This window comes from Pholcus phalangioides, unplaced genomic scaffold (genome assembly GCF_987345545.1).
Source record: "Pholcus phalangioides strain wild (caught in Gottingen) unplaced genomic scaffold, Ppha-v1.0 ptg000001l_1, whole genome shotgun sequence".
NCBI classification, from domain to species: Eukaryota; Metazoa; Arthropoda; class Arachnida; order Araneae; family Pholcidae; genus Pholcus; species Pholcus phalangioides.
In genome coordinates this window covers 65,746-81,544 of record NW_028301594.1, presented here as the reverse complement: position 1 = coordinate 81,544, position 15,799 = coordinate 65,746, and the positions used below count along the sequence as shown (strand labels likewise).

The window sequence follows — 15,799 nt, the reverse complement described above, 5'->3', positions numbered from 1 at the left end:
TTATTAATCACCCAATAAAGTACCATAATTTCCCATAATAAAGCAGCAAGTTATTTAGATTTTTAGCTCTTGCGGCTAATTCAGAGCCATAGCACATCTGATAACTGTTTTTCTCGTGCCATTCTAACTTCAGGGTATTCCAACGAATTTTTATAAACATTTTTACTCCGGGATAATGCTTAATATTCAATCAGTAATAGTTTGGTAATCTCAAAAGAATATAAGGTAAGTTAAACACACAAAATTGAGTTCTATCTGAAAATTTCATGATTTTTTAGTTTTTCAATGAAAATTGAATGCAGCTTCATGTCCCCCCAACTGTGAGGCTGACAGAGCTCAAACCTGGGACAAATAATTTTTTATTTCTCACATTGTATTTCCCTACCATGGGGCAAGTCAAAAATCTGACCAGGAGTCCTGGTGCAGAATGTATACAAAAAGCTGTGGTATTTTTATGAGAAGTGTTTTCACTCTGCTCATTTTTTTTTGGAGGCGGCTTATTTGTAGGAAATTATGGTACATATTATATTCAGCAAAATCCATCAATAAAATATTTAATTCATACATTTAGTCTTTCAAATATTGAATATACCATGTATATTTAAGATAAATAATTCCAATTACTAAATGTTTGGAAGACTTGCATGAGAAACTAAAATTTTTATTAACATTAATATCATTCAAAAAATGTAAAATTTTATGGCCAATGCCAATATGAGAAAATGCTGAGCTGAGCAGTTCCAATTCCCAAGCATTTTGTCCATAGCTACAGTAGGCATTTAAATCATGATAGGAATGAAGGTAGCGTGATCAGTCATCTTGGGACAGCAGAAAAGATCAATGCAGATGAAAATTTTTGAAGACGAAATTCCTATGGACCATAGCTCTTTATCCCAGAACCTTTTAGAACTAATATTACAAATATTACATGAAATTACATTGACATTGAATTTAATATATTTTTTTTTTACAAAAATAACACACAGTGAATATACTATGACAAATTATTGTAGTGAAATAAAGTAATTGACGTGAAATGAGAATTGATTGAAAAACTTGTACTCTGAAATATTATACTGTATTTTCCTGCGTATAATTGACGAATTATACAAATACATGATCTGTATGATATATATTGTGAAACGCCTATTTAAATATAGAAACATGTTGTTGTAAAAGAGGTGTTATAGATAGTATACATCAACATAATGAAAAGTGCATCGGAAACAGAAAGTGTTGTTATATAGGCGTTATCATTATGCAGAGGATATATCATTAATTATTTTTACTGTATACAGTGCATCCTCTCAATAAGGGACATCTATGGGACCAGACTTTTTGTCCCTTAAATGGAGGTGTCCCTTATTCAAAGGCAAAAAAGTTCCTATTCAGGGACAGGTTTGTCCCTATATTTTCTTTTTTTTAATGTGGTTTTAGGATTTTTATTTTTTCTCCCTTTAAAAGGAGGTTTGTTACTATTGATTATATGTTTAAATACATCTGAATTTCTCAAAGTGGATTATAGGCTGTTGCATAATCTCTGTAGATTCTTTTTTTCTGAGAGGTTGGAATAAGAATAATTTAAAAAGTCACTTGTAAAAAGTAATTTTTTTTAAAGATTTATAGATGGTGTATAGATGCAAATAGAAAAATTGACCCCCTCAAAAAAGTTGTCAACAACCCATTACATTCCTTCACTTCATTGTTTGTGAATGGAATTTGCATATGTGGATTATACACAGGAAATCACAGTAATTTACACATTCATTGATTTGTGAGTCTAACAAAAGATCACTATTATTGAGTGATTTATATTACTCTTATATTGAAAATCAAATATACTCTGATTAAAGCAAAAAAAGAAAAAAACATTGTCATGATTTCGGTAGAGGAATGAGATGAACAAAAATGCTTAAATATTCATAATTTTTTTTACTTCTTATATGTAGAAAAATCACCAGATCACAAAAAAAAACACAGAAGAAACTTGGCAATCCAGATACGAGATACAAAAATAAATACAACGCATAACATGATCACACATCAAACATTGATGGAATTCACTGAAATCCTTATTTTTTTTCAATTGTTACAAAATGTGTTTCAATGATTTGATTATTATTTATTGCTTGGCACTCATTTAAATAAGACCTAACTTATTTATTTATATATTTACTTTTTCCTCATTTTTATCATACCTTATCACACACATTTTCTACTAATAAAATACCTTAATTACAAAACATATGATGTAAAAACAATAATCATGAACATGGTATGTAAATCTAATTTATAAATCAGTTTTTCAGTAATGAATTAAATTTTATAAATATTTAATCGCATATGAACCAAGATATTCCCTCGCTACTCTTTCATTATTTATGCAGCAAAATTTATTCAATCACATGGAGTGAGCTTATGAGTCTGATGAAGACCATATGCACTTTCAAGTTTGTGGAAGGATCCACTTGTTTAGTTTTGCTCAACATAGTACCCAAATGCTAAAGTAATACAATTATAAAAGGATAGGGGGAAATAAGAATAATATTCCATATATTATTTATTATATAGCATGTATTATTTATATATATCATTCCATTATTATTATAGTTTATGTTTTGTTGTCTAATTTTTATATATACCATAACACTTTATAAATTTATTATTTCTAAATTTATATTTTCTTAACTCTCTATGGTCCAGTATATAGTGATTTCTCACTCATACCACCCGTACCCCCATACTTATACGTTTCTCTCAGTTGCAAGACTATTTTCTACACTTCCAGTCAAATGCATAGCATAATAATGTTATTCTCACTTATATTCTCACCTATGCATCTTTCTTCCTTGTTCCCTTGCACAGATGTATAGTGAGAGATCACTGTATTTGAATATCACTGCAAATGTATGTTCATAAAACCCACTATACCAATTTCTTTCCTAAAGTTTTTTGGTATTTTAGAAATTACATCTTTCAATGTCATTTCAGTACAAATACCACTATATAAAAACAATACTTTTTAATCTAGAAAACGTTGGTTCCTTGTTGGTCTCATTTTTTTTGAGAGCTGCTGAAATTTTACATGTTCAAAGATTTATAAAACTGCACCAAATCGAGGGGGGAATTGAAAATAAAGCTCAAGGTAATGACTATTTAAATTTGGTAAGCAAAATTATGTTTATAGATAACAGTAAAATCAAGGCGAACTGACCCTTAATCAACTACTTTAGATAATAAAAAATCTACTGTGATTAATTATATTGCTGTGTTAAAGTATTGCTTCAATTAAAAATATGTGACCAGCACTAATTCACATCTATTTTTGTATATAAAAAAATTCAACACGTTTTCATGATAGTGAATCATAGAGGGTTGATAAACTGTGTGATGAAGAAAATTTAAATAAAATAAATTAAATACACATTAAGAAGATTCCAGCACAATAAATTTGAATTTCCCTTAAAAATTAAAATATTTTTGGTTTATTAATTCAATTATTCACAGTATCATTGTTTTTTTTAAATTGATTCTCACTGGCAAATTTTAATTTTAAAAAATTCTCTTTTCATACATATTTTTCTTTACCGTATTAAGTTTTAAATGTGTAATTACATAAGTTTTTACAGCAAGTCTTTTTAAAATGATCAAAAAATTTGAATAATTCTGGAAGCTGTATATTTATACAGAAAATGAGGCAGTATATTTTTTTATACAAGTGTGTAGCATTCTGATAAAATAACATCATTTCATTGGACAAAATATTATAAACATGAAATAATACTTGAAAAACCATTATAGTATTAATTCATGTTTATACCCATAAAATTTAGTAAATTAAAGTACTGTGTTTATTGATGAATATGATGTATTTTTAGTGTGCTAGTTTTCGGATGATAAAGGGAGTATGGGGTTTGAATCTCGGTTCGGGCATTCATGCCCATACTTCAACTAGAGATTTCCCTAGACATATCACAAAGCTCTTGGGAAAAATAATAAATAAATGATTCAAGACTATTAGGCATTTTTTAAAGTGATGAAGAATTTTTGAATGTGTATGAATTTTGTTAATGTTATGACTAAAAACAGGCAATAAATGAGCAATCCTATATAAATAAAAAACAAATAGAAATCCTAGAATGTATCAAAATTCAATCTTAAGTAGAAAAACAACACACTATTCAAGCAGTAAAAAAAAAAATATGTACACAAAAACATCACAGAAATTAAAATAAACCATATGAGATTAGAAACATCTGGATTGACAAGATCCTACCATAACACAAATTACAAAACAGAAACACAGTTGGCCCCGCACATTTGGGTCTCAAATAATTCAACACTCTGCAAAAAAAAACTAAAGATTTTAGAATAAAAACCATATTATAGTGGAAAGAAACTCTTTTTTGAGCAGAGAAACTCTCTCTTGAAAGCATTTCAGTCTTATTACACTCAAAGGGAATCTTTTTCTTTTTTTTTATTATTTGTTCAGAACAATATATCACAAAATTAATGATGATTGTATTCAATTTTTAATTTTAAAAATAAATTTATTGCATTCATTTTTCTAACAGCAAGATTTATGCTTCATAAGATCATGACACAATTTAATCATCTAAAGCAGTGCTCTTCACCTCCTGGTCCAGGGACCGGTGCCAGTCTGCAGAAAATTTTGACCAATTCAGATGGCAGCTACACAATTTTACATTTATCAAATATTATACCATCTCTATATGGGGTTATATTTATATCTTAGCCACCAGCAGGTCTGCAAATTCCTGTTGTTTATTTTTTGCCAGTCCACAAAAATTATTTATCCTATTCATTGATTTTCTGTGCCCCTCAAGGGCATCTTTTTTCAGCTACCTCATTGGGCATTTTATGTGTTGTGGCCTTTGTATTTGTATTTATACATATATATTTTTATTTTTGTCAGTACATAAACTATTTCTTTCATTTCTGCCAGTCTGAAATTGTTCAACAATTTTCACTAGTCCGCAGCTGTAAAAAATTTGAAGAACACTGTGTGATCTAAAGCATACTTTATATACATTATCACCGTTTTCAGAGGGGCATAGAGGAAATTAGTCCCCCGACTGCCACACAGTCTGCCAAAAATAAATAAATAAAAATTTACAATTTAAAAAAATGCAATTTAGGAAACCTAATTTTGTTAAATGAGCTTCCCTAAAATTTTTTTAAAAATGTTTATTATGTGCTCAGTTCAAATTATTACTACTTTTTCAGTAACTCTGTCAATGTACATGAAAATTTCAAAAAAATATGCTAAATACTGTTTAGCAGGAACATTACATATTCATTCAAATAGGGCCAACTGCACATGCAGTGTACCTCGCTTAAGACATTTGTTTTTCCATTAAAAAAGTTTTATTTTCAGGGTCCCAATTTTTTAATTTTAATAGAATATGAGGTTGTTTTTTTTTAACTAAGAACGTTTGGTGAAGTTTGTTATTCTGTTTCCAGCATCTGTTTTTTAGAACAGCATACAGTCAAGGCTGAGTGCAAAAATGTGTGATTTCTATTCACAATCACATTGCAATTATTAGTTGCCATGATATATTGATGCATAATAATGGAAAAAGGCAACAATTTTTCATGAACAGTGTTATTATTTAGACTTGTGAAATGTTTAATCAGTTAAAGTAAAAAATAGAACTCGATCCAAACTGGCTGAAATGCCGTCAATGATATTTATGATATTTTTCTTTTTAGTTGTCAAAAAATACATCATCTGAGCTTTTGAGAGAGATTGTACATAACTTTTATACATATGTAGACTCGAATTACACCATAAAAGTTTGATAAAGTTCTGTTATAAGACTTGAAAAATGCAACCAATAAAGGTATTGTTACATTCAAGAGAATGTAACCAATAGACTTATTAGTTGTTTTTTTCCAAGTTTTGTATAAAAACTTTTATCAATCTTTTATAGTCTAATACTGGCCTTAAACTAAAACAAAAGTTTATAATGTAAAATTTTTATTTTATATAGTAAAAAAAATATTTAACAGATCTTTAAATTTCTCCACTCAATATACATTCATTCCATGGTCCCAATAAAAATGTCTTAAGCGGGATCCACTGCATAATACACATCACATACCCTAATACAAGAAAATATTCACGCTTCATTCATAAGCTCGGATCCTCCTCTGGAGGCTTTGGTGCTTGAACCTGAATGATGAAGGGTTGACTACTTGGCACCTCTTGACTTGTCGAAGGATGAGATGACTGTTTTGCAAGCTGCCCTGGTGAAGAAGCTGCTGCTGCAGCAGCTATAGTCTGTAAACCGTGCAATATGTTCAGATTAGGTGCACCTTTCAATTGATGTGCCGAGTGGATGAATTCTGCAGTTGGCACGCCAGCCCGAACAGTGACTCCTGTTGAAGGACTGATAATATGAGCAAGAAGAGGAGCGTTCCTCAAATTTTTGTTCGCACCAAGTGACTGCGGAACAGGAATCACCTTGATGCTCTGCAAAGCTCTCATATTTAAGGGAGAAGCTGTTCGTAACCCATGTTGCGCAGTCAATGCAGCAGCGTTAGTGATGGGTGTTGTCATTACGTATGTTGACGGTAAATGCTTTAAGGCATCTTGCGTTCCTAATATGGGGTATAAAAAGAAATATCAACTTACATCAGAGTGCACCCAAGTGATCTTATCGAATGATGTTAACTTTTTGAAACATAAATAGGTTTTTTTCTGTACTATTATTGTCTATCAAGAATTTAATGACCATTTTTTTTTCTTTTTTGGCGTTTAGACTTTTTTGTTTGATTGGTGGAAAAATTGGTAAAATCTCGATTCAATCTACAGATAAAGAAAGTTGAAAAGTTTGCTGATTTGGAAAAGAATGCAAAACTTCTTGAAAAATGCCCTCAAATTTACCTAGCATTGATGCACCATACCAGTTTTATCATATTCATTTAACAGTGGATATCAAAATAATTTTCTTTTCAACTGTTACCTGCCTCAGATATTATGATACTGCTTATATATGCATAAGAATGTAAGACAATTGATGGAAAAATAATAAAATTTAACTTTATAGCAAGACATTTACAGAAACCCAGATAGAAAATGTTATATGCCAAAGAGATGTCCTAACTTAATGTGCATACCTCTTATTACTGCTTGAGGAGTTTTACTGTATGACACAAGGGGTGTTGTTGAAGGGGCTGAGATTATTGCACCTGAAGATGTGATGGTTTGGTTTGGAGCTCCGCCACAATCAAGAATGTGACTGAGATCTGCAAGCGAGGGTCGCCGAATGCCCTGTGAAGTTTGGGATGCCACATTCATTCTTTTCACTTCTGTGGTAGCATCTCTCTGTGCCAAGGTGACTCTTGCTTCAGCTGCTGATATGGTAGAAGGTGCGGCAGAGGAGAACAACTGAGTTTGACCAATCAAAGGAAGGGAAGATACTAATGTTGCTGTTTCCTGTCTTCTTTTGGCCAGCATAGCAGGGTCTTCTCTGTTGATATCTTGGGTAACCAAGGATAATCTTGGAATCCTTAAAAGAAAAAAAGAATGAAAGCCTTTTAAAATTATTATGCTATATTTTTATTTATTTATATATATTTTTTTAATAATAATGTGATCTTCACATATCCCCAAGGGATCTGCATGATCCGTCCAGGGAAAAATGATGATGACTTGATGATTGTTTCAGATAGACTGAAAGTTGAGTGTAAATATTTCTTTTTATCAGTGCAATTAAAATTTGTGTAACACACATATTTGAAAAAAAATTTTAAGGGCTATAAAAATTCTGAAGATACAGTCAGACCTCAATATAGGGTCTATCACTCTTAATGTCACTCTACTGATAACATCAGTATTTAAAAAGCCTCTCCCAGCATAATTAGCAAAGTGGACACATTCTTTATCAAGCCTCCCTCTCCACTATGAGATCATCTTTTACTTTGTCAACAGGTGATAGTATATTGAGGTCTGATTGTGTAAGAAAACCAATGCATGGTCGAAACAATGGCACTTTGGAATAACTTACTTGACATCTGATCCAGATGAAACTTGCATTGTCTGTGGATTACCGATAGTAACAGATGTTGCTTGAGTACCAGAGGGTTGAAATAGTTGTTGCCCCATGTTGGCACCATGTATTTTAAAACTCTGGTGTTGTCCAGTTGCTGGTTTGATTGTAGCAGAAGAAACAGCTTCACCCATGAGGTTTCCCAAGGATATCAAGTGAGAACTTTGAAGCAACCTTGCAACAACAGGATTATTGCTTAATGCTGCCGAATCCAATGTAGAGGGGATATCTTCCACAGATAAAAGTGGTAGAGAAGAAAGTCCAGATGAATTCAATGATGTATCTGGCTTTATGACAATGGTTTGGAAGCTAGGCAAAACCTTGGGGGCAGATATTGGTGTCACAGACTTGGCTTGCTTGAGAGTACTTCTTACAGCAGCAACTGCTGGGGCAGAAATAGCCACACTTACTGGAGCTGATGTGTATGAAGGAGTAGTAGCCATGGTCTGACGACTAAGAACAGGTTGTAAAACAGGAGGTTGACCAAAGAACGAAGGTGACGACGGCTTCATGTCAACACTAAGTACACTGATACACGATGGGTTACCCACGGAGACAGGTTGTTCAGATGTAGCACCAACTTGAAGCGCACTAACACCAAACTGTGCAGCATTCACATTAGCAATAACAGTTTTTGGACTAGGCAAGGACTGCACAGAGCCTTGTGAAGGCGGCCTTGAATTACTACCCTCTGACTGTTGAGGTAGAATACCAGGAATAATGGAATGTTGAGGACTAGAAGCACATAAGGGTGAAGTAGCAGAGGCATGTCCAAGAATGGGCATCAGATTGGATGCAGCATATTCTACCTTCCTTGAAACTCCACAATTACCCACAAGGGACTGAGGAGCAACTTTTGCAAATGCTTGATTTATTGAAGGCAATGTCCGGGCTGTGTGGCGCATAGCTGATGGATGACCCTGTTTTGGACTATTCTGAAATTGAAAAAAAAATTAGATCACACAAATGAGATTATCAAAAAGCACACATACAGAAAAAGAACTCCTGCAACTCATTAATCAGTCTTCTAGGTATAAATTGTATGTGTCATGACAGTATGTTCTGATGGGAGCTATGACATATATATGCTACTGCCAAAGCACAAAGTTGGCCACTTCGTAAAGTGACCAGCCCAGTTGACCCAACCAATACTTGAAATTTAAGTTTTTGCCGATCCATATATATCCCTATAATGATACCTATGATTTGTTGCCAACATTGTGTTAGCATATATTTTTGTGATAATTATGGATATTTATAATAAGCCACAGCTATCCATATGGCAACCTTAACATTAAAGGAATCTGAATATCAGTATCTTGGTGATACATATATATATATAGAGATCAACATATGGAGGCCGGTGAAACCCCAAATTTCTGACACTAGTTGGGTCTATTGGGCTGGCCACTTTGTTATAAGGGTATATTAGAAAATTTCGCCACATGGCTAATGCTTAGTTTTTCTAATTCAATCCATATTGATACTTTCAACATTACAAAGCAGACTATAAAAAAACAAAATCAGAAACCTGTGTTCTGGGACTCCCACTTCCTCTAGGACTGTGAGTTACAGAACTGGAACTAACTGAAGCATTCACATCAACATTCAGAATTGCAGCTACACTCTCAGCAACAGAGCTACAAGTAGCTGTGGGAGGAGTTCTAGAAACATCTCTAACTTTCTGAAAAAAAAAATAATAACAGAGCATATTTCATAAGAATATCTGTAACAAAATGCACAAAATATTTTTTCATGTTTAATTATTCAGTTTATTTAAACATAATTTGCTACTTATCTAGGAAGCGATTTTCGACAAGGTAATAGGAAACATATTATCTGTCAAAAGCATTCCTATGAACTCTTTAAATGACTATCCTTCCCATTTCATTTTCAATATTTGATACTTCTGTTTTTAATTTCATACTTTCGTTTATTGTGATAGCACCTATATATATTAGTGAAAATTTACTGTTGGGTAACTTCCCCTTGGAACCACAATGAATAAGCATCAGTGTATACTTCAAACAGGACCTACAATGATAAGCATCTACGAAGAGTTTGATGGTAAAACTTTTGCTCATGAATTGTTCTCTTTTAAACATTTACTCTTGTATATGTTTTAAAGGTGCATCAAACAACTTACAGACTTTGGAGGCTTGCTCTTCTGCACAGCTTTCCTCGCTTTGGCGGCAGCAGCTTGAGCCTGGTGTATCCTCTCTAAAAAGACAGGTAAGAAATACCTTTGTTACATATGAGAATTAAAGAAAAAAAATTATAATTTTAATTTTTTAAATCAATTACAATTACAACACTATTCAGAACTTCAAAATAATTGAATTATTTTGAAGTTCTTACAGAAACAAAAAAACTAGTCCTTGACATACTTATGTATGAAACATTTTTTTGAAATGATATAGTGAATGAAAATACAAAAGTGTTTTTACATATTATGGAGGCATATAATATGTAGATAGAATAATTTGAGTTATAATCAACTAAAAGAAACAAAAAAATTGAAATTTTAGTCATTTTACCCATAAAACTGAAATTTAAATTGAAACTATGAGTAGTTCCAAACAGCATAATAATTTGAGAAACAATTAAAATGTATGAATGAGCTTATGCATTTTAATATTATTATTTTGACAAAACCGGTTATTTCTAGGGAGAATGGCTTCCTATTGAACAATTTCAGAAAGTAAATAATGTAAGCATAAGAATTACATATAAATAAGCAAAGAATGGCATAAGTAACATTATTTTAAACAATGAATTCTCAGCCACTGGAGAAACCCTGAACCCACCATTACAAAGTTCTAATGTACACCAAAACTGATAAAGTACTGATGATAGACATACACTGATTAAAACACATTATTTAAACACAAACACAAGAGTAACTTCTTTTGCATTACTTTTGTGAACCCAAGCCTGTATATTGATAGTTAAGTAATGATAAAAATAATCTTATTTACAGTTATTTTATGGCAAAACTGCAAATTTTTTTAATATAACAAAATCCTCAATTTAACGATATCAATTTATGGTTTCACTATATTAAGTTGTTAAAACACATAATTTCTACCATAATATGAAAAAAACTGTATTACTAAAAGAAGAAAAAAAATTGAAGCAGAGCCTTGATTAACAGAGCCATTGCCTGCAGCCAGATAAAGGTCAACCGGTCGCATGTACTTTGCATAATGCTTTCATGGAGAATCTAATCACCATTACCTCACTACCAGGGCAATTTCACTCACTAATGTGCTATAGAAGTGCAGTGGTAATTTTCTTTCTTGGAGCACATATATATATGCTGAACAGGGCAGTGCAATGGACGGTCTAACACAACTCAGCTAATTGAGTGTCATCATCTCTATGTATGATTTTTATCTATATGTTGTTTTTAAATATGCATGTACCTGTGATTAAAAGATGATGAGAATATGAGGTGATGCTGAACTCATTATCCCTGGTTAATCAAGGCTTTATTATATATACTGTTGCCACTACTCTAAATTTAGTTTATGAAAGTAATACTAGTTTTCCTGTAATTCACATTTCGTATCATAATGTGTTTCTCAAAATGGAAAACATAAATTGAAGAGTGATTTTTATTTTTAAGTTATTTTCATTTAAGACCCAGTTCAAAATATCTGTTTGATTACCGAATTCTCCTTCTGTACGATTTCTATGCAAATATATCCACAGCTTTCGGTTGACATCATATTTAACACAAGGATCCTTTTCATAATGAAGTCTATCCAATGCCCCACTGACAACAGTATGAATCTATGTAAAGTGAAATTCAACTTTAACACACTGTTTTAAAATAATAGCAATCACTACAACTTCTACAAGAGAAAAAAAATGAAATCAGTCAAAACTATGGCAATGAAATTCAAAATGCAGTGGTGGCGACAGGTCAAAAGTGATATCATACAAGAATGCAGAAAAACCATAAAACTTGTAGTTACATCACTGAGTCATTGGAAAAATGTACATACGTAGACCTCCATCATGTTATAAAAATTCAAAAATAAGGAATCTTCTGGACTGATTTTCAATTTTTGATCAAAAATTGCATTTTCTTCACGAATCTATCCAGTGAAAAATATTGGAATAATTTTTTCGAACTTTATCCACTCCATGAATATAGATTTTATAGCAGCCAAAATAAAATATAATACAGCAAAACCTGTCTAAGTCTTGAATGGAATCAAAAGATTGTCCCAGTCGATGATAATTGCTTTGATGTGGATCTTTATAAAACCGAAACCTGTCTAAAACTGAAAATTATTTCGGCCCACGATGTTCTGTTTCATATAAGTTTCACTGTAAAAGAAAATTACTATCTTACTGTCGATTTATATCTCAACAGACCAACACAATAAGATTTCAATATGTCTTATCACTAAAAAGTTCAAAGAGGTATGCACCTTTTCTTTTTTGGAAGTGAATTAACAGGTCAATTATTTATTTATTTTTCCTAAGTCTGGCTGTTAAAAAATCATTAGCTGTAAAAAAAGGCAAACTGGCAGATTAAAGCAGGGGGCTACACAAGGGTACACTTTAAAAACTCAACAGTAATTAATATTCATGTCTACTATTATGCATAAAGATGCTATGTATGATGAAGATGATGCCATCTATCTTCCAAATTTGGAAGTGTCAGAAGTAATGGATTGTGTGCAAATACAAGAATTTTTATGTTATGGGAAGGAAAAAACTCTTTGAAGAGGAGTCTGGCGAGACCAGCTTCAATTGACCACATTACTATTATTTATTCAGTTTGCAAAAATAACAATGTTACACAGAATATAGTAAAAATAGCAGTATTATGCAAAATACAGAAGAGTTAACCCTGCAATGCACATACCCCGTAAAATGAACATTTCAGGGGGGAAAAAATAATATCACCCCCCCCCCCCTACCAGAGACATGGAATGTGAAAATTTTCACTTTTTTGGTTTATCGGTTGGTTGAATCACTCATTTTGCTATCTAAGTATTGCCCAAAACGTGAATGTGTATCCCTCTATTGAAACACGTTACCAAAAATTTTAGGAAAATAACATTCATAGAGTAACATGGGTTGAGTAAATTTTCAAATGTCATTTCCCAAGGTTTTGAAAAAAATTCTCACATTCATGTTTCTGGCATAAAGGCATAAAGGGAACAATATGCACTAACTTTCTATGCATGTCACTGCTTTTCTCCACTCATTAATATAGATAGAGTTGCTGTCAATTGTTTGTTTGCTTTAATAAGCAATAGCATAATCAAACAGATTTTATTTTTTACCACAAAGGCAAAAATTCATGCATTTCAGGATTATATGTGCAAAGAAAAGTTTTAGCTTAAACAAAATTAATTGTGGGAAGAATAATAGTACTAGTCCAAAATTTTCAATTCAAGATAATTAAGTTTTAAGTTTCAAAAGATACTGTTCGTCTATATTCATTCAAATTTAAAACATGCCTGGAACCAATGAGGGGAGGATGTATAGTACTTACTGCTCTTACACTCAATGTTTATATTTATCGAACCAATTCATTTTTTACAAAAAGCGGAAGTTAGACTTACACCGTTCTTGTTCTCATCAATTCCACTAAATGTATCAGGGTTCTTGCTACAAGGATCGTCATTGTGCAAGATGCCATTGCAACAAAATGTTATCAGACAAATAAATAAAACTAAATTCACACAAATAAAGAAGTGTCCATTGGTCAATGTTCATAGCATGTGGATTTAGCTCCCCCCCCCCCACCTCCTTCTGGCCACAAATTTTTTGTCTGTTTACACAAAATGGTACAATTAATAAAAGAGGTAGGAACAATGGTACACACATGGAACAATATTTTTCTAACAGTTAAAAGACGTGTAAGTTCATGTTGTGGCAAACAAGTGTTATTGAAAAAACTGCAATGACATTTTTCAATGACTAGAACAATAAAGGTATATAATAAAAATACAAACACGAATGTGTGTGTGTGCGTGTGTGTTTTTTTTTTGTACAGACAGTGTATACATATTATCCTATTAATTATACATTGTCAGTTTAACATGTTCTGAAATCCTTCAACTCCCTCCCTATTTTTCTGTTATAATTTATCCTATAAATTAACATTTATTTTTAAACTGAAGGTAACTTACAATGAATAATAAGAATAAAGTAAGAAAAAAAATTTGTGTACATTTTCATTCTTTTTTACCTGCTGATCGCTCGCAGGAGCCAAATATTGGGAATCTTTTAATAGCTCACAAATATCTGCCCTGGTTCCCTCACCATTTGGTAGTCGAGCAGCTGCATCTCGCACTAATGAAAAAAAAAGAGCATCAAGTCAGAGGCTTAGAGGGTGAGGAAAAAAATTCATATCCGGGATGCTTGAAATTTTTCTGCAGTTAATGCCTATTCAAAAAATGTCAAGAAAGAGATTTAATCCTATAAAATTTGACAAAAAAAAAATTATAAAACATTTTAAATTTTTAATATAAAAATTAAAAAATTATTAGGAAAAAAATCTAATTAAAATAAGCACATATATTATACTAAAAATAAATAAATTATTAAAACATAAGGAAAAAAATGACTGAGATAGAAGCAAAGACTCTCACCCAATGAAAGAATAGTTACAAACGGGGGACGATCTGATATCAGAAGGGAATGTTCCCTTGCTTTGTTGACACCGCTTTCTTTACCATAAACTCCTTTGACAGGTCCAACAACTGATTCATAGCCATGAACTTTGAATGTAAAAGCTCGATGAGGATTTTGGTACCTCACCCTTTCCTGAAACATAGCAATTAAAAAATAAAAGTTGTTTAATATCAAACATTTTCTTCTCATTATTTTTTTGTTTACTGTATATACTCATGTATAAGCCGACTCGTACATAAGCAGAACCCCCAACTTCAGAACCACCAAAACCGCAATAAATTGAAAATTCGTGTATAAGCCGACCCCAAAAAATCCTTGTATTTTAGAGAAAAAAATTCTTATATTTTCATGCAAAATGAATAGCTTATGGAAATTTATAATAGAAAATGATTCAAACTGTTTAATCCATTTCTTCTGAGTCTCCAAGCTCATCGTATAATCCATCAGATTATCATAGGGGGTCCGGCATCTTCATTTTTATCTTCATCTGGGCTGTCATCACTTTCAAAGAGGATATCTTCAGTTTCGTCCATCGCATTGCTGATGCAACACTTTTTGAAGGATCGGATGATAATTTCGGTGGAAACAGAATTCCCCGCCTTATGTACCCATTGGCACACTAGGCCAATCTCAGGTTTCTTCAAGGCACCACTTTTTGTAGTTTCTTTATCACTGGAACTTATCTATTTGATCCACAAATTCTTCAAATAGTCTTTGAGAGGCTTGTTGATGCTCACATCTAAAGGCTGTACAATCGACATTAGCCCACCTGGTATCAAAGCCAATGATGTTTTCAATTTCTTTACATCGGCTTTGACATTATCGGTTCTGTGAGGTTTGAACATATCCCATACCAATGATGCTGGTCTCTCGAACACTGCTACAAAAATGACTACTGATTGCGGGGGGCGATATTTTCTCATCAGAAACTGACCCGAGTATAAGCCGACACCCCCACTTGAGGAACGAATTTTTCCACAAAATAACTCGGCTTATACACGAGTATATACGGTAATTAGTCTCGCGGCATTCATATAGTCATAAAACACACATGTTTTATC

At 32.3% G+C, this 15,799-nt stretch overlaps 1 protein-coding gene across 2 annotated transcripts in view; it reads right to left on the bottom strand.

Annotated features, from left to right (window-relative positions):
• Positions 1-4,489: 4,489 nt before the first annotated feature.
• The window catches only part of LOC149089603 (uncharacterized), a 31,955-nt gene continuing 20,645 nt past the window's right edge, over positions 4,490-15,799 (bottom strand). Inside the window, exons 16-23 of one of the 2 annotated variants that reach the window (XM_089252339.1) lie at positions 14,696-14,870; positions 14,275-14,396; positions 11,747-11,870; positions 10,222-10,295; positions 9,607-9,759; positions 8,034-9,010; positions 7,144-7,535; positions 4,490-6,624 (exon numbers count right to left, since the gene is read on the bottom strand). In XM_089252339.1, coding sequence (XP_089108465.1) covers positions 6,155-6,624; positions 7,144-7,535; positions 8,034-9,010; positions 9,607-9,759; positions 10,222-10,295; positions 11,747-11,870; positions 14,275-14,396; positions 14,696-14,870 — 2,487 coding nt within the window. In that variant the 3' untranslated portion in view covers positions 4,490-6,154. The remainder of the gene's footprint in view (positions 6,625-7,143; positions 7,536-8,033; positions 9,011-9,606; positions 9,760-10,221; positions 10,296-11,746; positions 11,871-14,274; positions 14,397-14,695; positions 14,871-15,799) is intronic. The other variant, XM_089252926.1, reaches the window with a different exon arrangement.